Here is a 26,056-nt window from a genome sequence, read left to right on the forward strand (position 1 = left end):
GTAGTGGCTGTTTGGCCCTCTGACACTCCCACAGTGATGAGGACATTAAAGACCTGGCTTAAAAGCAAGTGCTGTTCCAGCAGGCATTGCGTTGCTTAATGCCGTTGCCAGAATCGCTAAAGCATGGCAGAGCTAACCACATTCAAATGCAATTTGACTGCTATGTCATGCCTTTTCAAAAGACAATTATCATGGTCATCGCAGCATTGTCTTGTTTGCAAACAAGTGCTGTATAAAATTATGATGCAAATTTTGATGATTAAAGTGTACTGATAACACCAATATAAATTGCTGTAATCATTATTTGTAATGCAAATGTGGCGGTTCAAAGTAGCTCGCTGTGCCCAACTGTTAAGTGATATTAATTTAAGCGGTGATGATTTATTATCGATAATTCGTTTTTTGTAAATTCCGATTCGTCGAGCAGGCCACACGTGCGTCCCACGCGAATGCTGCTTCTTATGTATCCTATCACTTCGATGCCTGCCATCGCGTGCAAGTGGCCCTTACGTAAGTGACACTTATAATTAAGTGTAACTCAAAACAGAGGGGGAGTGATTAGGAGGTGAATTGGGATCTTTTGGCTTTGCCTTGCTTACAGATCATGTTATCTAATGTAATATGGCAGTGCCATCTAAGGGGCGTTGTTAGTCATTGCAACATTTAAGGAAACACTTCGTTCCTAATTCCCAATGAAAATTATCTACACAAACCACAGCCTTGAATACAAATTGCAGATAGTTGTTTGGGAGTAGAATGGGGATTGGGTCCTGCAGAAATACAATTAAAGTGGCAATAGAAGAATCCAAAAACACAAGAATTACAGCAGGCTACAGTACTCTCAAAAATGACAACTTTCTTGTGAGACACACCCACCCTGGAGTTCCACAGCACTACTGATTGTGTGGAGAGACATAAACTGAGTTTAATTATCACTTGCTAGTTACAGTATGGATAGTAGTGTGTCACAGCCAGCTTTCAGATCACATTTAATACAATACATATTTTCTAAATGAGAGAACAGGTGGTATCAGGGCTGTAAGACAAAGGGATACGTGGTTTGGGTTTAAAATGAGGAAGATTGATTTATGAGTGTCCGTGGGATCTTGATGGTCAGTATGAGAATACAGAAGAAGAGGAAAAGAGAATTAAGGGTAGTGACTAATCAAATGCAGATTAAAGACAGTGAGAAGATGCCATGAAGGAGAAGAGCACTTGGAACATTATTCACTGTATTTAAATTATATTAGAACATTTATATTTCAAATGGCTGTACTCCTTTGTATTAAAACATCTTACACACCAACCCCAGCCAATCTAAAAAAAAAAAAAAAAAAAAGTTCTCAGGTGCCTTTGAACTGTCACAACTTTTCTTTCAGTTTATCATTCGGGTTAAATCATGGTTCATCCCAGGTGAAATTACTTGCGAAGGGCGAAGACATGCATACGCAAATGTAATTCTAGCTGGGTCTGATCCAAATCCAATCTGGGGTCTTAGTGTTCGAGTTCAACCCAACTGAACCCTCCCTCTATATCTACCTCAATTTTATCTCAATCATTTCTATTCTCCAGTTCTTGTCCTATCATCACACTTCCCTTTACAGAAAAAAGCCAATTTTATAACACAGTCACAATACTGGTAAGAATTTGTATAAGAAGTATAACATCTTACACTTACGTACAGTCTACCCCTTCACAGAGCCCCCTGCTCCACTCCCAATGCCATTAGCAGGTGGTGGTCAAAAATAGAATTGCAAAACACAGTCTCAGAAACTAACACCTTTACATAAATATGCTTACAGACAGGCAGAGACAAACAGAAACCTACTGAATATACTTACAAAAATACAGACAAGCGGAGATATGAGCAGCATATATGCTCCCATCTGCAACCATACACCATTTTCAGCTCCCCCCCCCTCTCCCTCTCTCTCGCTCTCTCTCTCTCTCTCACTCTCTCTCTCTCTCTCTCTCAGTTGACTTACAAGTGCGTCTCTGCACTGAACTGCACACATGAAACAGGTCAGCAAATATTCATGTCATTGTTGTGATTAGTAAAGTTGTCTTGGTTGTGGTCAAACACATATGCTACCAACATTGTCAAAGTGGAACTTAAATATATGTATATATGTCGTGATAATGTGCCATTTAAAAAAATAAACTGAATTTGTAATGCTGGTTGTTCTTAGCAGACATGATGGCAGTCATACGTGCTGTGCTTTATGCTTGTACACATAAAAAAATCAATATGCCATTATTTCTAAATTTCTAAACGCCATCACATAATATAATTTCTTAGCAATTAGCTTCGTGAATATATGCTATTTCTGTAGTGGATCTAGTTGAAAATACGGATTATTTTGATACCGATATTTATATGTAAATGTCAAAACCTCAAAACAATTACATAATCAATGTTCTTTTATGCCGATTGTTTGCTATTAAAGAAAGGAAAAAATAAATGCGTGTGTTCATATCCGCACGGTTACGCACAATAGCTACACAATGCTTTTGTCACAGCGGAAAATGTATCTTTCAGCAGCAAAGATAAATGGGATGAACACATATTTTTCCTTCGCATGGATCTGGCTGAAGTGTGTCTCAACAAGGCAACTCCAGTGTTTTCGTGGCGACTGCCAACGCAAAGGCAGAAGGAAAGAAGCTGCCATTTTAGGTTTTAGTTCAGCATTTTTCGAAATAGGATGAAAGAAAAGCACGACAGTTAGCTTACAATACATCGCGAATAGCACATTTTAATGCAGAAATGGATTTTGGTCAAATTCACTGACAATTTGTTAGAACGCGCATCTTCTACTGATAGACGGAGAGACGATTGGTGAGCATTGATTTGACAACCTGTAGCTACTGTAGCTATGCTAAGTACTCGATGATAAGATTTGTTTGATGCTCTATTTTCCTTAGCTATCGTCTTTACACCCAGCCAGTGCATGAGATTAATAGGTTTGTATTCGCGCGCACACCTGTGGCTATTAAGCAGTACAGTGGCCTTCGATTGTGTTCACGCCTTTGATATAAAACGATGCACAGAAAGCATGGCCATGTTATTTTTCAACAAATATCGAATAGCCTACATTAAGAAATGTAATATTTTAGCCCTACCGATAGTAGCCTACATAGAACATATTAATTTATACATACATACATACATACATATATGTGTTTGTGTGTGTGTGTGTGTATATATATATATATATATATATATATATATATATATATATATATATAATCTTCTGAAATAATATAATTTTGTTGTTTTTTTTGTTTGTAATACCCTACAATTATGTTCATACATTCAAAATATAGCCTACATAATTCATATTCCTGTTAGGCCACGTTGACAACACTGATGAGATGCTTGTATGTCACTTTTATTGGGTTTGAGGACATATCGGAAAGATTTTCTTGCCACTCCTCATGGCAAAATCTTATATAGCCCTTCAAATTCATTTCTTTCCACTTTTATTGGTGGTCATTTCAAGAAATCTCCCCTGGAATTAAGTCAATGTCACTTTGATGATTCCAAGAGCCCTGACTGACAGCATCCTGCAAAAACTGTGCAGTAATTATGCAAGGATGGGGTGGTCTGGGGTGGTGGCGCCCAATGTGAGATCTTTTCATGGGGCCCTAAATCCCTGGCAACCCCATGGTTAGTTCTGACTGAATGTTCAAGACCAGGTTTTATACTGTATGCAAAAATCTGGTTCGTATGTTTTACACAGATGCATTGAAGACAAACTGATTGGTTTTAATTGGCTGAATGAACCTTTTGTGTGATTCTTAAAATACTGCTTGAACACTTAGGATGGTTGTATTCATCCTTTTAATCAAAGTATAAACGCTTACAGGATGCTATTTATTATGTCATAATAATACATTATTTAATGGATTATTTGCCAAAGGGAAAGCAATATTATTGCGCAGACAAACTAAGTTATGCATAAGTTTATTACTGATACTGCAGAGAGAAAAATAATTAATCTTTTTAGATTACTTTGTACTTTCCAAAAATGCAATGATCTGGCACATCAGAACTCTTACCATAACACTTTGTAATGAAATAATCCAGTGCACAAATTTTATATTTTATTTAACTGAAAACCTGTTAACTAAAGTAAGTGCAGTTGTGCTGCAATGCTTCTTTTGCAGTTTAGTATGCAGTGTAATTTGCAGTGTAAATGTTTTTCAAAAAATTTACTTTAAAAGTACAGTGCCATATGGCTGTTCTATAAACCATTATTATAGGCAATGCAGTTATTGATTGATTATTTGTACCATTACGTCCGTAGTCATATTGTCTGTTATTGTTATGTACAGTCTCATAGTCTGTTATTGTTATGGTCATTGATAGTAGAAGTTGTACAGTAGGTGTTGTAATTGTAACTTGGATTTTCTGAATGAATGACCGGCCCAAAAGATTACTCCGCTAACTATAACAACACAACACCATATCTGTCTTTGTTTAGAAATCAATGCCTCACTTAACCATTCAGCTTGTCAGAGAAAGCTTTATGTCAGTAAGATGCCACTGTGCCTATTTTAAGTGTGTCAGCTTTAAGCAGAACACCCAGTGCTCGGTGCAATTATGCTTTGTGGAGAACAACTGGCCAATCACAGCTGCCAATTGCATTCAGTTTGATTCCCCTTTTTACCACAGTGCGATGGGTGGAAAGTTGGAAATCCTGCTCAATAGCATATTTGAAGCCATGCAAAGAGAATGCTGTGTCCTCTACATGCAGATATGTGTGTACCATAGTAGTAGTTTTCCAGTACTCCAAAACTCGGGTCCTAGAGGGTTGAATTGTCAGAAAGTTTCGTGGTTTTCTTTCAATAAGCAGTATGTTTAAGCCTTGGAAACAGGATGCATGATGTAGATTCTATAGCCAATCAGTGACTTACATGAATTGTTTAAGTCCAGAGACAACCCAAAAACCTCCTGGCACTACAGCCTTCCAGGATTGGAACCTGACGTGTATTCCCATATTTATATTTCATTTGGAGTCCCCAAATATGCCACTGGAGTCAGGACTGTTACACCTACACAGACCAAACAGTATCATAGGACAGAGGTAGTACTAATTGAAGAAGAGGTGTCTCAGTAATGATAACATGTAGCCAATGTGCGCCTTGTGCAAAATTTAGGGACAGCTAATGCAATAAGACTGCAACAGGGACCTAAGTCCACCCTACCCTTAGTGAGATAAGGCTATATTCAGCTAATGTAATAATAAGTTAAGTTTGAGTGATAACCTTAGGGGTGTAAACAGTTTGGAACAAACTACTTCAGCCCACCTGTGGTAGTAGACAGAATCTTTCTATAATTCCTCTTTACTGACTCTGTTTCCCAGTATTAAGTTATCAGGAAGTGGCATTGGCATGCATGCATGGTCTTCATGCCAACGTCTTTGTGCTATAAATTACAACTGAACTGTGCTGTTCGCCCAAATCTCCCTACGGTGTGAAAATTTGTTGTTTTTTTCTTCTTTTTTTCACAGATATCAGTATCAGCCTCTACCTAGTTCTCTTTTCTGTCACCTTCTGTGTTTCGTGAGCTGGATCCTGTTCTAACACCTCTTTCCTGTTCCACATCAACCCACCCATTTATCTGTGTACCCTTTCATTTTCAGCAAAACACCATATTTATGCAGAGGTCTCATCCATATTCATGAGTTCATCCTTCCCACTGTCAACCACATACTCTAATTCCAGGTGTCTCTATACCCTCCGTGACCTTGTTCCCAGTCTGCTCTCTCTATCTGCTCGCAATAGCTAATTCATCCCCTCTTCCCATTCTTTAGTTACAGTACACCCACCCTTGTGAGGTCATCCTAGCGATCCTCCCTAATGCAGTTCTTCAGTTCTGTGCTTCTTTCAAAAAATTAGTTTCACAGCAATGTGGTTTGTCCCTGCATGCACTTCACTCTCTTTATTCCATTTCAGTTTTGGTGAGCCGTGCCACAGTTGCCATGTGGTCCACATTCTACATGCAGGAGGAGGATGGAAGGGGGGGCGGAGCCGGGGGAGGGTCCAGCGGCCTGACGGGAGTGATGGGGATGCGGGGAGGCATGGGCAAGCGGCGGGCAGCGCCGACCACACCGAGCACCGGACAGGAGGGGCAAGTCAAGACGTTGTTCTTTGTTGCCGTTATTGGTGTGGCCCTCACCATCTTGGGCTTGGGAACCGACTACTGGGTGGAGCTGGCCCCGCCCAAGACCTACTACAGCAACGAGACGTGTATGGTGGCTCATTACGGGCTGTGGAAACGCTGCCTGACCACCCTGTGGGCGACAGACATCGACCCCGAAAGGGAGAGCTGTGGGCCGGCCAACCTGCCTGGAGGTGACCCCACTTTTCACCCCTCTGCTGCTCCTGTGAAATTGGGTTTTATTTTACATTTTCACTGTGATATTAAATGGTTATTAGGCTTAAATTAAAGAGTCATTACAGACGAAGAGGGTCAACAAAAACACAGATGTGGGCTGACATGAAGTGAATTGACTCAGATTGGTTGTCCAGAGTTGTCCCACATGGTTAAATATAATATTGGTAATAAAGAAGCACTAAGCCTAAACCCTACAGAAACTGGATCTAAATTCAAGTAATCAATATTAAAGTTACCATAAAAATTGTTGAATCTCAACAAAAATTCCAAAGTATCACTGGGTCACGTTGTTAAATAAGAGAGTATAAAATGCTCTTGAAGGAAATATTAAACTGTACACACTTGCAGAGTGCCAGTTACGAGTAGGACATAGGGAAAACTGAGGGAGTGGTCAGGAGAAGGCGGTTTGAATTTTATTTATGCTTGCAGGAGTGCCGTGAAATCAGAGAGGCTTGGAGAGTCCATGCCGAACTGTGGGGATGATAAAGGTCCTGGAAGTAACCCGATGCATAGTCATAAAGAACATTAGGCCTTCATGTTCTGGAGGTGGCTCTTAAAATTACTCCTGAATTTTGATGTGCTACTGTAGGTCAGACAAAAACTTTCTGCTGTCCTTTGTCTGTTTAATGACACAGGATTTGTGTAGCTATGTGTAGTGCTCACAGTTATGCACTCAGCTGATCCCTAGCCAACCTCATATCATTTCTTGACTGCCGTCTCCCAGGGTCAAGAAATAATTTCCCCAAATGGTGCTTGGTTTCCTTTTTATATTGTCTTTCGAAAACATGCTCTGTTCACTCCTATAATGAATAAATTTTGATTGATTTATTTGTTTAACAATCTCTTCTTCATCTAAAATGTATAAAAAGGCAAGGGATGTAATGATACATCAATCCCACCTGAATTTGGAATCCCAAATTCACGGGAAATGTACAAGTGTGCTGTCAGGCTCACCCTGCTGCTGGCTCGGGAGAGTGAAGACAACTTGTGGTTCTCCTCAGAAACATTACTTCTTCCAGCTGCTTCTTTTCTCACGCAGCCGTAAGCCATACATGCGCAGACAGGGATGGAGGAGACCCAAACATACACGTGTGTAGAGAGCAGGCACGTGCACCAGGACGGTCAGCTGGGGTCACTCGATCAACCGAACACGGCTGTCCCCTCTGACTGAATCCCTCCCATGCATCCCTTGGCCGACGTGAGCAATTGTTCTCTGCTCCGTGGTCCCAATGAGCTGCCTAGCCCCGCCCCTGAAGCTGGTGATATAGTCCCATGAAGCTGTGCGGTTCATAACTGGCCGCGTGGTTTTGCACATAGAATAGTCTTGTAAAAATAGGTGAAGAACACAGGTAAAATGTATAACAGCAGTCTGACAGAGAAGAATGGTAGAAAAATGGTAGTCTTCAAAAATACCACACAGACAGGCTGTAACTGCATCTGAGAAAGAACAAAGGAGGATGGCATTATGCAAAATATGCATGTTGAATATAACACTGCATAACAAAATATGCAGGCAATGGTGTGGTGATGGAAACAAAACATCCTCATTACATTTTTAATCTGAGCCTCGAAGGGCGATTGTTGACTATCTGGAAATGGCACCAGATAAGATACCACGGCAGAGGCAGAGAGTGGCATTAGCAGTGCCATGATTTAATTTTCTGGCGCAATGGAGAAAAGATCATTTCAGCGGCATTTTGATGGTTAAAAATATCCACCATTTCCCTCTCTGCCGTGTGCTTTTATGTCCTCTGAGTAGTCCACAAGTAGAGTGATAGCAACAGCGGTGTTGATTTTAGTACCAACATAAATCTGTGTGTCGTCAACGTGAAAGCGGAATGTTTCTGCTGACTTACCAGGCAGCACGTAAACGCAGAAAACAGACCCTCGAAGCCTGGAGGGTACACTGGCTAACCAAACTGCTGGAACAGGTCAAATCTGAAACCGGACAAGACTGCCTTGGAAAAAGTATTTACACCCGTCCGGTTTTGCTCTGTTATTGAATATTTGTCACCCTGAATGGATTCAGATCTTTTGTCAAAATGTAATCTTAGACATAGCGAAACTGAGTAAAAGCAAAACATCAAAAAATAAATTATTACATTTATTTAATGAAAAAGGTTATTCAACACCCATATCATGTGAAAAAGTAATTGCCCCCTTAGTTACTCAATAAACCAATTAACCACATTTAATTGATAATTAGATTCAGCTGATTGAACACAGCCAGGCTTAATTACAGCTCGACCTGTTGAATTAAAACCTCACTCATATTGAAACTTACCAAATGAGTTGAAGTATTCACCACAAAGTGTCGATAAAGCACACTATGCCACGATCAAAGGAACTTCCAGAAGAGATGATAAAAAAAGTTGTTGCGGTATGTCAGTCTGAAAAGGGTTACATAGCAAATTCTAAGGCTCTGGAATTCCACTGAACTGCAGTGAGAGCCATTATCTCCAAATGGAGAACACTTGGAGCAGTGGTGAATCTTCCTAGGAATGACCATCCTGCCAAAATTTCTCCAAGGCTACAGTGACAACTCATCCAGGAAGTCACAAAAGATCTGAGATGGACATTCATATAACTGCAGACCTCTCTAGACTCAGCTATGGTCATGTTCAAATCTTCATAATATGAAAGATACTGGGCAAAAATGAGATTCATGGGATTCATGGGAGAAACATCAAAGCTTGTCAACATTTGCCGAAAGTGGAATGTTTTGGGCGCCACGGCTCCCGTCATGTCTGGCGTAAAGAAAATGCAGCATTTGACTGTTAGACCATCATACCAACAGTCAAACGTGTTAGTGACAGTGTGATGTTGTGGGGATGCTTCGCTGCCTCGGGATGTGGGCGACTTGCCATTATAGAAGGAACCATGAATTCTGCTCTATCAGAAAATTCTTAAGGAGAGTGTCTGGCCATTGCAGAAGTTTGCCATGTGTTTTATGTTGTGGCTGTGGGACAACGGCTCTTTGAAGGCTTTTGAAATTTGAGTGAATTTGAATTGGGGAGTTCACAGTGTGCCCCACTCCACTTGCAAAAGTTTCATGTGTTTTATGCTATGACTCCATTCCTTTTATAGATGAAAGCAGAGAGCAGCCACACAGTTGCTGGCCTCCCACTGTTCGTGTGGTTCTTTTCCCTAGTGGGGACTCAGTTACCTTGTGTGTGAAAGCAGTCTATGTCCTGACCTTTGCGTGCAACCACAACCGTGTGTGTAAAACCTTGGAGACACATGAGAAGTGAACGTTTTACTGTATTTATTTGTAATGAATTAATGCGTGTATACAGTATGTCAATGCTTTCCCCCTTTCTTTTGACAGAGATAGAATCAAACTGCACATTCTTCAAGTTCTTTACTTCTGGGGACAATGCAGTTATATTTCAGAAGACAACTCAGAAGAGTGAGTGTGTTTCTTTTTTCTGTCCGTCCCTTTTCTTACCCAGAATCCCTCCATCTCCCCCACACCATCTTCAGTCTCATTCAGTATTAATGTTAATATGCCATCTGGTCATGTCACGTCAAATCAACACACACATCTATGAACCAAAATTAACATTTAATCTGTGCCTCCGTAAATTGCAGTGATAATTGCTATTATGACATCGTTCATTTTTTAAATTTGATATTTATTTTGTTCTGATAGCTTCTTGGATGACTGAGTAATAAAACAAATTAAATTATTACCTTTTAATTGAGTTTCATCAAATGTTTTTTTTTAAAGCTAGTTTTCCTTTGCAATTCATAAAACATTCCCAGCAAAAGAATATCTGTTAAAGGCACTGGTATCAGAGGAATTAAATGGACCATTGCTGATGCAGGGACGGCTGGGTTGTGCAGAGACAGACAAAAAAACATTAACTGTGATGACAGAAGTCAAGTGCTCTTGGCTTGTGAGTCATAATGTATCCTGTTCAGTCAGTCATAGTCATAATGTATCCTGTTCAGTCTGTCGTAGTCATAATATATCCTGTTCAGTCAGTCGTAGTCATAATATATCCTGTTCAGTCAGTCGTAGTCATGATGTATCCTGTTCAGTCAGTCATAGTCATGATGTATCCTGTTCAGTCAGTCATAGTCATAATGTATCCTGTTCAGTCAGTCGTAGTCTGACTTTTTTTTTTTTTTTTTTTTTTTTCCATAGATTGCGTTGTTGCCGCTCTCGTTGTTAGTGTTAATCAGTTTAACCATCTGGGTCCAAGTTGAACTATGCGGTTGTTCCCTGTACTTGGACCGGTACTTCTCTGTAGGGGTTTCGTCATACTTGTTCCTGGTTATGGTTATACACTTTGTTGTACGTCGCTCTGGATAAGAGCGTCTGCCAAATGCCTGTAATGTAATGTAATGTAATGTAATATCCTGTTCAGTCAGTCGTAGTCATGATGTATCCTGTTCAGTCAGTCATAGTCATAATGTATCCTGTTCAGTCAGTCATGGTCATAATGTATCCTGTTCAGTCAGTCATAGTCATGATGTATCCTGTTCACAGCAGTAACTCCAGTGTCTCGATTTCAGGTCTGAGTGTGGCTGCTGCCAGCTTGGCCCTCCTGAGCCTCTTCCTGATGGTGACGGCTGCCGTCTGCATCATCATGTCCCTCAGTAAAGGAGAGAAGTTCTTCCTCAAACCTGCGTCCGTCTGTTTCACTCTCTCAGGTGAGAGCCGTCCATCCATTGAATAGAGCCCCTCAGTCCTCAGTCTCCGACTGGCCATGTCCTGGAGTTTCACTGTGTCTATGTGTCTGTCTGTCTGTCTGTCTATCTTTAACTCTCTCTGACACTCTCCCTCTCTCTCAGGCATTCTGGTCCTGCTGTCGCTCATCGTCTTCCACCAGTCTGTCCTCGCCCTTCTTGCCAGCGACCACACCGTCCCGATTCACCACGAGCTCTCCTGGTCTGCATCCTGCATAGGGATATCCGGGGCCATCCTCACTGTGGCTGGTTTGCTCTTTATGCTGCTCACCCTCCCCTTTAGCCCCTGGGAAAGGTGTTTACCTCACGATCACAGTGCCACCTAGTGGCCTGCAGGGTATTGTTTTAAATCAAGCACACAAACTGCTTCATGGGAATTACTCATAATACGGACAATACCAAATCCTAGACTTTATACCACCTCGGCTAGACAGTATATGGAACATAACAGTAAAAAAAGGTAACGTGGCTGTTTGGTGGAATATTGGCTGGTCCTAAAACATGCCGTAATTTCTGTTGGCAATTTAACTGCAAAACAAAGATGGATCTTACTTTGTCTCTCTCCTCCTCTGCATGTGTGTAATTCTTTTCCTTGGCATCTTATAATGAAAATCTGTACCGTTCTGTCTACGTGAAGTGAGACTTCTCAGACTGATGCTCCTTCTTGCATTGTTATGTTACAAGTCGGCTCTCTCTGAAATGTTGGTAATATTGGTGTTTCAGCATTGTATATGTACAGCATGAGTAATATTGGACAAGCCTATATAATCACAGGTGGACTCCCTGAGGTGGATGCAATTCATTGAGTGTCCTGGATAGTGAAATTCAGAGGAACCCCTGCATCAGAAAAAAGGGGATTCAGATCCATGTAGGAATGTAGAGCCCTCCCCTTGCACAACAAAAATATATTTTCAGTATATGGAGATCTAATATATTGCCATTATTGCTTAGTTATTATTTTATGACAGGTGTTTCTGATAATATTTTCAGTATTTAAGTGCACATACCAATAACATTAAAACAGAACATGGACTTGTTTGTGAAATGAGAAGATGTTACTTGAAATGTCAAAAATTTGTTTTGAGACATTTTTAAATATTAGACATATTTGGCATATTAAAATTATACCACGTATTACCACTTTGGTCTCAGGGGAATACATCTGAATATAACCAAGTGAATGTATTATTAAGCAAAAATATATGTGTTTGAAAATATATTTGGAGCGCTTCCCATATTCAAATGTATTATTCAATGTTTTACAGTATGTTTTTCAAAATACGGCAATATATTTTTGTTCTGTAAGGGTGATGCTCGAGGTTCTCTTAATTGCAAGGTTCTTACCTTATTTGCTACTATTAAATAATTATGTATGCATGAGTATGAAAAATGGAAAATATAGAAAATGTTCTAATCCTAACATCGCCAGGAACCCAAACAAAGCAACAAAAAAATGATTACGGTAGGGATTTGGGAATTTATACAGTGTTCCCCTCTTTTAAAGATTGCACTCACATTCTAAGGCATCAGGCCTGTATAACGTTGTTCCTTTCCTTTCTCTTGAAATGAGAATGTATAGGCTACTGCATATTCTATGTGCAGGACTGTCAGTGTATGTGTCCTTTTTCTCTGTATTTAAATAAAAAATGGATGTTGGTAATTGTTGTATGGTTTCATTTAATGGAAACAGTATTTAGAACTGCAGTCTCTCTCTCTCACGCACACACTATTTTTTTTTACTAGAATTTTCTCTGTATTTCCCCCTTTCACCCTATATCCAGTGCACACCCAGTCTTCTCAAACCCTCCATTCTAGTTCCGCATTTGTTTCTATGCTCCATTGCTTGCTCCTTTTCTCCTGCTCCCTGCACACTTCTGCAGTTAGCGCATTGCTCATAGCAACAAGCACTGCTCAAGGGGAAAGGAAACATTGATCCTGAATTTTAACTATGCCCTGAGTTGTGCAACGCACGTGTACACACACACACACGCACACGCACACGCGCACACACACACACAAAACGCCACTTCACTCTCTGCCTCACTTGACCCTGCACTGCCCTACCCCATTTCAAAATGCCACCCTTCATTCGTGGACAGTCCTAAATCCTTCTCAGTTTCTCCTGCCCATCCCCCCAGACCCTTCCAGATCCCTGCCACACCATAAGGATACGGTCTCCGCCATGGTGACCTCTACCCTCCTTTCCAAGATTTCTGAAACACAACCCTGACCAGATACACGACACTCTATGCAGGCTGTATATTTAGCCATTTAACAGGGCCACACAGACACATCGACACACAGAGTCTGCATATACAGTATGTCAGTGCCTGTGGATTTGGGGCTGAATGTTGCAGGGGAGGGGAGATCTGTGTCGCCAGTGCGCCGCACCTCCTGAAATATGGAAGAAGGTGACCTCTGTACTTTCTTACTCACTTGGCTCAGGTATACTTGGGAGTCAAGCAAAACCCCGCATTTCTATTCTCTGCACTCTCTCCTGTCTTTTCTCTCTTTTATCTTCATGCTTTCCTCTGTTTTTTCGGGGAGGGCACGATGGCGCCAACAGCCCACATTGAGATCAGGCAAGTTATGCAGAAACCACCAAGACCATGTCCTCATCGCAAAGCCTATGTTTCAATTAATTAAGCGACTTAACTTATTAACTCCAAATAAGTTTGTATGTGAACATGTGGCAGTTATCCACGTAGCTGTGGAAGCCACATTTAAAGGGATAAGTGCTGTGTCCCATCATCGTTATCACTCCATCTTCTGCACCTCTCCCTCCCTACGTGCCACAACTGATTCAGATCCTGTTCATTTTGTTCCATCAGAAACAGCAGAACAAAATAGGCAATAGGCATTGTGTTTTCTCTCTTTTTTAGTACAAATTTCATGCAATACAGTCTCTTTTGTTTGTCACACAGTTAGATAGATCTCGGCTATCTATCTATATATAATATCTATGTATAACTATATATATGCTGTATTTACACACATATACGCTGTCATTGTGCCACACAGAATGACTTGATTCTGGCAGCATTCGTTTCCACACAAATAATATAGCATTCTGTACTGGTCTGAGCAGGTGTCAGATAGACATTCTTCAAGAATCTGGACAACGTTTATGTATGTATATGTCACCCTGAAGATAAACTTATGGTCAAGAGCACTGGGATATAATTTGCCTGATTATGTCAGTACATAATACATATTTCTCAAATGAGCTTGCTCACTCTGCATTGCAGAACTGTCCCATCTGTTGGTAGTGGAGTTGCATGTGGGGTTACGTACCCACAGAATTGTAAGGGCGGGGGGCGGGGGGTGAGGAGGAGGGATTGGGGGGAGGGGCGGGGGGGGGTGGGGGTGGGGGGGGGGGGTACTGCAGCAGAGGCCACAGCAGTGAGCACTAGGGAGTACCTTTTCCACATTCTAATTAAGCTCTGTAATACCTTTTATATACCAACATGATATAATCAACCCAAATATATAATCCCCTAAGAATTCCATCCAACAACCTACTTTTGACCATCAGAATATCCATATATCAAAACAGAGGTTTATATAGTTGTACATAATTATAATATAAATATTTATTTTTTTAAACTTTAATCTAAAATTATTTTTCCACACATATTCTTTCCATATATCATTTTTAAATGATTAAATAATAGTGATTTGTTCTGTGTTCTGGTGAAGTCCATTGATATTGTCCTCTCATTATAAACTATAATTATCTGAATCTTCTCAAGCAATCCTTGCCCTTTATTTTTCCACAGATATTTATGAATTGTAGAAATATACGTAAATTTCATGTAATCCCTCAATATTCATACCCATTACATCAACTTCAAACCATAACAATTAGAATATTACTACTACTACTAAATAAATAACACCAATTGAAATTAAAACCATGACTCTTCATTTCCATCTAATGGTTTCTCAGTCTCACTGTGTCAGTCAATAATCAAAAGATAAAAAAGATAACCAGGTAAGAATTCAAACATTTTCACCAAAATAAATCTAACATAAAACTATTATTACCAATATTTGTAATAATATTTAAAAAATAGGAAGAATATTAAGAATCATAATAATCATAATTTAAAAAATCCACTCTCACATTTATGCACACGTGCTTGACACTTAATGACATCATTATATTTTGTGTCACTGTGCAACGGATCACAGTTTCCTCAATTTTAAATAAAAAAAAAAATATTAAAAAAAAAAAAGAAACCATAATTCAAAAATTAACATTGCAATCACAGATAAACCCAGCAATAACAATTACAACAATAACAACAACAGTAATATGGCAATATTCAAAATTTACGATAATGTCTCCTAGAATAATATAAGCACTGAGAATGAAAGAAAAATAATAACCCAGAGATATTAGCTTTTACAGCCACACGTGTAGTTTTAAAAGTAATGAAAAGTACATAATAATAGTGTTGTTGTTATTCTTGTCATTATTAATCTTTTTTTTTCTCAGTAATATATCTATGCTAGTTAAAACCAAGATGGAGAGAGGAGGGAGGGTATGGACTCCTTTCCTTCCTCCTATTGCTCTTCATCTGTCCTCCCAATCTCTTCCTCCTCTATCCCCCTGTTTCTTTTCTGTCCATGTTTGTCGTTTCTCTCTCCCTCACCCTATCCGGACCTCTACACGGGCGTCGTCTTCCTATTGAGGGTATTGGAATTGGAGCTCTCCCTATCCCCCTTCCCTAGCCTATCCAGGGTGCCCATGCCCCTGTCTCTCTCCATTGTGGACGAGGAGAGGGGCGGGGGCTGGGAGGACGGGGCGGAGGATGAGGTATTCAGGGGGGCGTTGCTGTTGGAGGAATTCTGGGCGGACGAGGGGTTGTTGGACTTGGATAGAGAGGGGAGGGTGCCGCTGAGGATCATGCCCCCACCGCCGCCGCCCTCCTTGGGGAAACAATTATGCAGCTGGTACAAGGTGGCTCTGTCCACTGTCCCGTACATGGGCGGGCCCCCGAGGGTCCCCAGCCCCGCCAGTTTGGGATCCCGCGAGAGGGTGTACATGGAGATGTCGCCCCCCAGGGCGGAGTGGGAGTGGGCGTGGGGGTTGGGCAGGGTGGAGACGGAGATTTGTCCGACGGTGCCCTGGGAGAGGAGGGCGGAGGGGGTGAGGCCGAAGGCCTTGCCGCCGCCCACGGGGGAGGCGTCCCGGGAGCGGGAGGGGTCGGTGGAGCGGGAGCTGGAGCGCGAGCGCTGGCGGAAGCGGTAGCTGGGCAGCCGCAGCACGGCGTTGGTGGTGCTCTTGAAGAGGTCGGTGCGCGAGCGGCAGCGCAGCTCCTTGTTCTTCTCGATGTAGATGTTGACGGCCAGCACGCCCACCATCTCCGCCAGGATGAAGGACAGCCCGCCGAAGTAGAAGGACCAGCCGTAGGAGTAGTGCCACTTCTTGTCCTCGTCCTTCTTCGGGGAGATGTCGCTCAGCGCCGCGGAGATGTACACGATCACCCCGATGATGTTGCTGAGGCCTGGGGGGGTCAGGACAGGGGGGTTGGGGGGGGGGGAGGAGACAATTAAAGAGCAGAAAGAAAAGAAAGATGAATATCACAGGAAGGGGACATTATGGGTAAGCAGGAAGAAGCACCTTATGGGGTGTAGGGAGGGGTGCGAGGAGAGGAGTATTATGCATGAGCAAGAAGAGATCCATTATGAGGGAACAGGGACAGAATAGGACAGCTGGAACAGGGGATTCTGGGGAGTGTAGTGCATCAGCGCTGCCGCAGCAGAGAAACAGGAAGACAGCAGTGCGAGGAACGTTACCCGCAGCCACGAAAAGAATGCCCGCTCCCAGGATGATGTTCCTCTTGCTCTTGTAGAAGCGGCTGGCCGCAACGCAGACCCCGCCCAGCAGGAGGAGGATGGCGCTGAGGATGGGGAATATGCTGGAAGCCCTCACCACGCCTGCGAACGGAGGAGCAGAGGGGGTGAGACGGTACTCGTGGCCTGGAGCGCCTGACCCCACTGCAGCTTCTTTCTGGTCTTCATTCCCTCTCACCAGGAGACACTGTCTGAAAGGAGGTCTGGGTCATCTCCGGGTGTGTCCTAATCAAGTGTAAATGAAAGGTGTGAATGAGGCCAGCAGGAGGCAGCAGCCCCGTTCCAGGTCTGAGATATCCACATTTAAAAGTGTTCAGGCCTCATTTTAGCTTCAACTCCTTCATCTTCACTAACACCCCTAATCCATACTGCCATGCCCACCGTCATGCCCAGATTGCCCACCCACATGCTCCGTCCCCATGCCCACCCTCAAGCCCTGCCTTTGCCCCGCCTCCCTATCTATCTCCAACCTGCTGTCTCCCCTGCTCCTTTTCCAGCCCCCTGTACTTGAGCAGCTAGCTCTGCTATTTATTCCCAGTCTAATGAGCTATTCACCTCCTTTTGACCTTCTCCTTCCTCCCTCTCCCTCCCTCTCTTACGTAAAAGGTACTCCGCTCCATCGTGGTCGTAGTCAGCATCTTCAGGGAAATGATTGATCTGTGAGCACACTCCTCTTTTCAGCCCTGAAACACAGAGGGGGGGGTGGGGAGGGGAGGAAGGAAGATACAGTAAATGCAGAGTGAGCACAGGGACACAAATGGACACACTGTGGTACACCTACACTTAGCACAGTAATGCAGTGTCCGGAGAGAGCAGGCATTAGTAAACAGGGTATGTACTGTACACGCTGATTGCGTTGACCTTGAAGGCTGTTCCCATTTTTAAAAGCCAGGGGAATACACAGTTCAGACAGGAGGCTTGCTTCGCTTGGCCTCAGTCTCCTGTAATTGCCTTCTGAGCAGATGGGAAAGGAACGGCCTGCCGTCGCAGTGTCTGCCTTTAACCACAAAAGTGACCTTAATGGCAAAATATGCAGCTTAATTGTTCAGAGAAGAAGCAATTTTCTCTGCTTTTGAGAAGCACCGATGGAATTCACCTGTATCCCCTGGTAGCCTACGTGAACCATGGAATAACCTCAGACTGCAGATCTGGCAGTTAAAATTAGCAAACAAAATGGCATTTACTTCATCAGTTACTAATTTAATTCCCCGAACACCGTGCCACAACAGACGCACCCAAAAAAAGACACTGAATAATCACAGACAGACAGGATAACTACCCAGTCCAGCCTCAATGTGCTATTGCAGACAGACAGACGGACTGTGATGACAGCATGACTGGTGTAGATGGATGGATGTGGAAAATGATGGAGTGATGAGAGACGGATGAAGGGAGAGATGGACACGTATGGGGTCCTGTCTTTTCAGACCTGTCACGCGGAGTTGCCTGAAAGAAAGAGATGGGAGGTACAACAGGGAGGAGAGTTGTCAGTCCAGCCAAGGAAGCACTGCATCTGCAGCTATTCGGTTACCTTTTTGATTTGACAGAGCTTACTGGAGCAAAGGAATACGTTCAGTTCATTCACTGCTTTCCTCTCCCTGTAGGGTGTATTTGGTTTAAAATAAAAAATGGCACCACAATAAATTTTTAAAGAATATTTTTTTAAAAACAACCATTTCCTATTATAAGACTGAAAGTCTAAGATTTGAATAGCTATCTCTGCTTTTGGAATCTCTTATGTCCCCAATGATATCTCATGCATATTTGTGAAATTAAATTTTTGTGAAATTCCAACTTATTCTCTATCTTTGGTCCTCTAGACTGTATGTAGACAAATCACAGCAACCCTGAGCTTTTGTTGTATTTGACAATCATGTCATACTTAAAAACGCATTTTCATTCTAATTATAATTTTTATTTTGGTAATGGCTCTTAAAATATTCACTCATATACACAAATACTAGTACTTATTGTAGGAAAGTAAGAATCCAAACTCTAAACATTATTTTTATTTTCTATTGTCCCATCACAATTAGGTTGTATTTCATTTAAAATATTTTATTCTAATTATAAATATATTTAATGATGGCCTTGGAATAGGTCAATGTTTTTCCATAGGCAAAAAAGAAAAAAGCAAAGCATACCCCAATGAATAAATTAATTCGAAAAATAAAAAATGAAATGCCTTTAAAAATCTGTTATGGTACCTAGGCTGGTATTGTATATATTTAGGTGGAATAAGATTCATTCAGTAACTGACACAGTGTCAAACTTAATTGGTGTGGTCTGTATTTGTGACAGAGAATGAGGGGGTCAAAGGGGGATACCTTCACGCATTCAGGAGAGTGTGAAAGAATCAGGAAAGCTCATTCAAGCCTCCAAAAGTTATACCTCCGCATTCAAATTACGTTAACCCGCCAATTGCTTAAAACCAGCAAACGTCCTTAAGTGAAACCATCACTGAGCCCAAATGGCAACAGTTTCATCCACAAGACACAACTCCAATTCACTGCAGCTGGACGGCCATTTTGGCTCAAAACCCATATTGACTCCAAAGGCCACGTGTCCCCCTAATCTGAGCCAGGAGAACGGGGCTGCGTTCCACATGCAGAGAGGACGGCGCTGAAACCCGGAGAGGCAGAGGCGATCTATCAGAGGCAGAGCAGGGCGCTATCTGGCTGGCGCGTTATCAGGGAGCTTCTGAGGTGAAGCCGCGAGACGCTGCATTAAACACAGGCTCCAGCTGTGGAGCGCTTCTGCACAAAAGGAAGGGGAAAAAAATGCATTTTTCTGCGTGGCTGCGGCCATGTCACTAGACAGGAAGCTGTACCCTACCGAACCGAACGCACCCCGCCCTCTCGGGCAGACCGGAAACTTGACCCTGACCTTCCAGGCAGCAGATCCTCCAGAGGCCGGAGTGGGTGAGGGCGCCGGGGTCCTTGCGGTCTTTGTTGTGCGGGTCGTCCTGGGAGGAGTTGGCAGTGCTGTTGCAGATGAAGGCTCGGGCGTACAGCCAGTAGTCCGTGCCGATGGCCACCGTCATCAGCCCGAACGCAGCGAACGCCCCCACGGTGGTGAGGAGGACCTGGATCCCCTTCTCACACCACACCATGGCTGCCAACGATCAGGGGGGAGGAGGAGGGGTGGGAGAATCGGGAAAGACGACCAAAAAAAATCAGGTTGCGCGTACGGCATTGGGATTTGCGTCAGGGTTAGGGTTAGGGAGAGAGGTGTAAAAAGGAGGGGGTGGGGTGGCGCAGAACAGAAATGCATATTTATAATAGGGGGAAGGTGAGAAAGAGGAACAAGAGGGAGAACACTATGAGGAAGCCAATCAACAATTTGAGAGCCACGTACAAATCAACACATAAAGCGTTCAGTTACACCACATGTGCCGACAGTGGACTAATGCAGAATAGGAAACTGTTGGCATGGAAATAACAGGAAATTGAGACAGCAAGGAAGTGCATAACATTAACACAATGGTTCAGAGAACACAGTGTAGTCCCCGTAACATTGACAATGCAGTCAGTGACACACAATAAGGTGCCTGTGAAGAGTACAGTAGGCCCACACCATGTGATCTCAGTTCCAACTCAGACCTGTGAAGTTTCCTGTGAACAGCACACAAACTTTGAGATCTGCACCAAGGTCTGGGCTTTCAACGTTGGCTTCCGTATCAGAAACTGCTGAGGGTGTCTACAGTAGGTTCATATAGAACGTTGACTCCGAATCAACCAGGGTTCCAGCTCATTGGCTAATAAAATGATAACCTCCACTCCAATATTATTAGAAATTCCCTTTTAAATTCTAATGAACATCACTTCCACAAGAAAATTACCTTCCTTCTCACTGCTATGCAGCAAAAAATGTCCCTGGCCATATTTGCATATTTAATTTGCATTTCAAACACCACCTTTCCCCAACACTTGCATGAAGCTTGGGTGGGCATAAGACTCCAAACAAAGGGGGATTCACTACAGCATCTGTCAATTTCTTTTCACGGCAGTTAGAAGAGAACAGGTGGAAGTTTCACAAATAGAATCCAGTCTCCACCTATACAAGCTGCTTGTCTACAAGAAGGCCAGCATGGCAAACAGCAAAGGACAGGAAAACGTTCAGCTCCATTATAATTTGGCTCATGAAGAGCACACCTGTTCCAGCCTGCATGCGCTGATTTCCCCGAGCTGGTGATGTAGCTGCAGACAGGCAAACCACAAAGACTGCTCAATATTTCATACATAAGTTTGTACAAAAAAAGTACCTTTATATTTCAAGCCCTAAATATGCTACCTGGGACAAATATGCAATATACAAAATCTCAGGTGACGATGTCACTCATGAGGCCAAATCAGGAGGTTGGATATGGTCACACGACACTTACTGAGAAATGTAGCTAGCTTGGCCACGCAAGAGAATTAATGAAATAATCTATTTGTTTGTCATCTTTGTTTTTCGCTGGTACCTGAAACAAACCTTTAGACTGGCATAATGCCTGGTGACGTGTCCAAGTCAGGTTCAGCCTTGTCAAACTAACCTGCAAAGACTGTCTTTTAAAGCACATGCATTGTTTGCTTCAGATTTTAATTTTCCAAAATGGAACCCGTAATTTCAGAGGGACTGTGAATGTAAAGACCTAAAGCCAAGCACAGCTATATATGGCAACGCACTGTATTTGCTACGAGCAGTGGTTATTGTTTTCGAACCTCAAATAACAGGGCTGTACTGCAGGCTGGACATTACATGGACTGAATGGCATTTACATTATAAGGCTCCATTTCTCTTGGCATTTTCATTAAGCTCTCAAGGACACTGTATTCTTTAAAAGTATGCAAAGAAGGGCAGGCAGACTCAGATCGGCAGTGTCCCAACAGTAACTGCTCCATGAGAATCTCTGGAAATCAAAATACCCTCTCATAGCCAGTCAGTCACCTCATCAAGATTAAAGATCTTATCATGTCTTCCGGCTTACCTGGAGGCGTGTTTCTCCCCTTTCCCTCAATGGTGCCTGCTTTCTTTTCCTCGTCAATGAAGAATGTGCCGTCCCCTCTGTCCAAGCAGCATCCATCGACTGTTTTCCCTTTCTCTCTCCCCCTCTCTCTCCTCTCTCTTTCTCTTTATCTCTCTCTGTCTCTCGCCCTCTCTCTCTCTTACTCGCTTTCGCTCTCCTTCCCTCTATCTTTCTGTCACTGCCTCAGAGCCTTGGTTTCCACCGGTTTTGTGTTATCAGGCTTGGGTAATTTAGGTACTCTTCACTTAACTGGAATTTTCTTGGCAGGAACCATAGCTTTGTTCCTGAAAAGCAGAAAAAAAGATTAAACTAAGCAAGGTGATTTGCAGTCGCAGCTGTGCAGGAAATGTAAAAACTCTGAGCCAGTTCTTACCTTCATTAATAGATAGCAAAAGGAAGACCAAATATGTTGGTATATACCCATACAAAGTGGACAGAGATTAGAAAATGTGTAAAGAAGTTGAGAGTGAGAAACGGAAGGAGAGAGCATGTCCTATCCTGTTGCCATGGCAACATTGAATTCCAAAGTCTAGATCAGAGTAGAGTGAGGTAATGATGAGAGAGAGAGAATGACAGAGAAAGAATGACAGAGAGAGAGAGAGAGAGAGAGAGAGAGAGAGAGAGAGAAAGGGGGGAGGTGGTGGTGGAATTTTTCCAGGATTACACAGCATATAAATACTGCTTTTGAAGAAATGGGCCATATGAGAAAAAATATCACATAACCACTCAGGCTTTCACTGTGCAGCAGAATACTCATTAATGATGCTCATAGCAATGGGGGTAATCAACATGCACTTTGACATGACAGTGGCACCTGTCTACTTCATCACTATGCCATAGCCTGATGGGAAATGTAGTTGTGACATTTTTACAATCATGAATTTCTTGCCACAGCACAGGCCTTCCAAATTAATAGGTTGTAGTGCATTCATGGGACACATCCAAACATTATAATAACCAAACTGAAGTTGATTTCAGATCATACTGGAATATTAATCATGGGTAAATTTACAACCAAGCCTTGGTGCGAGGTGTGTGCCAGGACCAGAAAGATGAATGTTAATGAGAATACAGAAAAAGGGGTGAGAGAGTTGGAGGAGGGATGCAGAATAGCAAATGGTGTGTGACAGGGACTGCGGGCAAATGCCTCTACTTCCTCCTGGACTTAAAGGGCATGTACCATGCTTGTCTGTAAAACCTAAATTCACTGAAAGCATTTTGTTGGATTTAGCCAGCATTTAAAAATCAACATGTTAAAGGCCATTTAATTGCTGTTTCTCCTTGGTATGCCATCGATTTAAATTCATATCCAATTTGTTTTCATCAGGGCATTGCATATTTCATGTCCAAATAAATTGCAAGTCTATGTGAATGTGAATAAGAGACGGCTGAACGTAGCAATAAATCTAGAGAAATACATACATATACCTTCATATCATCATATGTGTGTAAGCATGCGTATGTCCGTGCAGGTGTGAGTGTGTGTGTGTGCGCGCGCGAATAATGTTACAAAGCAAATAATATTTTGAATATAATGCAATGCCGTACTTCCACTCCACTCCCAAAAATTCCAAACTGTGATTTTACGTCGGACTAAGAAACAGTCAGAGATGGTGCACATTAGCTTTCCCTAGTGTAGCCCAAGCACTGAAGAGCAGTGCTACCACTTCAACAAGTAACAAGGCCCTCTCCAGGCCAAGGAGACCCTGTTCCTCAGCATTCTGTGCATGGCTGTGCCTTACGATGCAGGGTGACAGAAAGCCCCTCGGCCTCACATCCATACCTGCTTCTCTCACAAGAGACTAAAGTGCATGTCCGCAGCCTCTGTCTTAGCATACAGTATTTCAGACTCTGATTATGACCATGATGCCCACAGTGACCATGGCAAAATCCCACTGTACGGTCACGTTGCAGAACCAGATCACAGCGAACCTGAGCATGGAGATGTTAGAACACATGTAAGAACACACCACGTGCATGCCATGTAGGAGAATAAGGAAACAATGGCAAGGTGTGTCATACAAATTGCTGTTTGCTGTGTGTGTGTGTGTGTGTGTGTGCGCGTGGTTTTTTGTGTGTGGACCCAGTGTATATAATTAATGTTACATTTGGAGGTTATAAAAAGTCAATAGAGGAATTTAATAAATTGTCACGTTACAGTTAAGTATTCATTATTGCCCAATGGAGCTGTCATATCCCAACAGAGGTGCAGTGTTTCAATTACAGTTGAATAATTACGCTTCAAATCCCAACACGAATGCCGTATACGTTTCTGTACACTTAGAAAGGCACAGACAGATTCATCACATGTGAATTACAAACAAGAAATAGAGACCTGAACAAATATGCAAAGAGAAATTATCACATGCACGCCGCTATACTGCTGAAAATGGACGCCTTGTGTTATATACGATCGGCGTATTACTTCGTGTAGCATTTCACACAGACGTTCCCACTTTAAATACCGTGACTGGATTTTTTTTTACTGAAAACGGCCACCTATCCCATGTTGAAACAATCATCACAGTATACAGGATCCATTTGTCCAGCAAAATATTAATATTTGTTTGTATTTCCTCATGCATGTGCATCTCCGTCGAGCGTCCCTGGGCAAAATAACTGGCCATGTTACTGCATTTTCTAGTCAATATATTGTATACTTTATGTTCTCTTAACATCCACAGTTAACTTGCGTGTACACGGAGCAAATATGACGTTAATGCATACACACAGATATAATAATTCTGGATTTTATATTCAGATGTCAATTTTATTGTAACAGCATAACAATTATGCACCTGCAAATGCATAGCAAGTGCATATCCCTACATGCGTCTGGAGAATATCCACTGTTTCTTTGAATTATAATTATAATTATAACACAATTATCGTTATTACACAATAAATTATATTCTTACCTCCACAGTCTGTCTTTCCGTATCCTTTTCGGTAAACGGACTTCAGCAAGGAAGAGGAAAAGGGACGGAGAGAAAGGGGGGGGGGGGGGGGGTTAGAAAGGACGGCGAGATTGAGAGAGGAAACGGGGGGGATTACGTGCGAGAGGCAGAGGTGGTAATTAACTATTAAATAAATATGTACGGAGAAAAGGATCTAATAAATATTATCTCGAGGGCACAGGCGCACTCACGGGATTTTCGTTGTATATTCTTGGTTAAATACGCGTGTCCCTCTCTCTACCCCTCTTTCGTGCTTATAAGGTCTGTCTGTCTGTCCCTCTTACTCTCACAGACCCCGACGTAAGCAAATCGTCGCGTCCGACTTCTCAAAGAATGTAGGCAGATTGCAAAAATATAAGGTTTACCCTCACTCCTCATATTTGTGTGTCACAGCAATGGTAACACGAGAACGCATTGATTTCCTTATTTTCTTCAGCATTGTATGTTTCATGTAAATTCTGCCACTGGAACGATTTTTGAAAATTCTCTTCTGTTTTTTTTATTGGGTTACTTAATTAATGATGTTGATATTAAAGTTGTGAAAGATATACAATGAAAGCTGGTGGAATGCTTACTGGGGTGCCAACAGATCGGCACTCTTTCTCGTTTCCTCATTCAAGTGAAATGCGGAGTTTCTCATGCCAAAGTTAACGCTATAACGACCAAGCTCTGCAGAGAGGCTGTGGGGGTGTATGGACAAGAAAAAAGACATGGGGACCACGTGTACCGTTGAAATGATTAATAAATGTACGCTTAATTAAGGATTTAGTGTGCTGTGAGCATACTTCGTGAGACACAACGCATTTACCTCGTGTGCTTGAGGTAAAATGAATTGGCTGAAATGTAAAGTGCTTCCTTATAAAATGATTCGGGTTTGGACGAAAGCGTACCAGCATATGTGACTTTGTATCCGTGACCTCTATTAATCTGCGTTTTCAGCATCTCGCTCTTTCCCTCTTGGTCTCATTCAAGATTAAGGGGGAGAATCCGCAGTGGGGAGAGAGAAAGAGAGAGAGAGAGAGAGAGAGAGAGAGAGAGAGAGCTAATACAGAGTGACAGGTCTTTCATGCAGTAATGGTGATGAGAGAGAGAGTCACTCAGCCATACACTCACAAACACACAGAAAAGGAC

General features: G+C 42.3%; 2 protein-coding genes across 4 annotated transcripts; one reads left to right on the forward strand and one right to left on the reverse strand.

Moving 5' to 3' along the window:
- Window positions 1–1,876: 1,876 nt before the first annotated feature.
- Window positions 1,877–12,755, forward strand: LOC118234462 (voltage-dependent calcium channel gamma-6 subunit-like). Of its 2 annotated transcripts, none has more exons than XM_035431005.1 (5): window positions 1,877–2,022; window positions 5,959–6,357; window positions 9,729–9,809; window positions 10,922–11,059; window positions 11,201–12,755. In XM_035431005.1, exons 2-5 carry the CDS (start codon window positions 5,985–5,987, stop codon window positions 11,419–11,421), a joined length of 813 nt encoding a protein of 270 aa, XP_035286896.1. In that variant the 5' UTR covers window positions 1,877–2,022; window positions 5,959–5,984; the 3' UTR covers window positions 11,422–12,755. The 2 variants fall into 2 exon arrangements, with proteins under 2 accessions (XP_035286896.1, XP_035286895.1); XM_035431004.1 differs by lacking the exon at window positions 1,877–2,022 and adding an exon at window positions 2,571–2,836.
- Window positions 12,756–14,837: 2,082 nt separating this feature from the next.
- On the reverse strand, window positions 14,838–25,223 carry LOC118232898 (voltage-dependent calcium channel gamma-4 subunit-like). Of its 2 annotated transcripts, XM_035428137.1 has the most exons (7): window positions 25,117–25,223; window positions 24,887–24,926; window positions 21,930–22,252; window positions 19,844–20,071; window positions 17,557–17,640; window positions 16,901–17,041; window positions 14,838–16,608 (listed from the first exon to the last, which is right to left on the reverse strand). In XM_035428137.1, the coding sequence occupies exons 4-7, from the start codon at window positions 20,067–20,069 to the stop codon at window positions 15,767–15,769; spliced, it is 1,293 nt and encodes a 430-aa protein (XP_035284028.1). In that variant the 5' UTR covers window positions 20,070–20,071; window positions 21,930–22,252; window positions 24,887–24,926; window positions 25,117–25,223; the 3' UTR covers window positions 14,838–15,766. The 2 variants fall into 2 exon arrangements, with proteins under 2 accessions (XP_035284028.1, XP_035284027.1); XM_035428136.1 differs by lacking the exon at window positions 25,117–25,223 and having other exon boundaries at window positions 24,887–25,026.
- Window positions 25,224–26,056: the final 833 nt, after the last annotated feature.

The sequence above is a fragment of the Anguilla anguilla genome, chromosome 8 (assembly GCF_013347855.1).
Source record: "Anguilla anguilla isolate fAngAng1 chromosome 8, fAngAng1.pri, whole genome shotgun sequence".
NCBI lineage: Eukaryota > Metazoa > Chordata > Actinopteri > Anguilliformes > Anguillidae > Anguilla > Anguilla anguilla.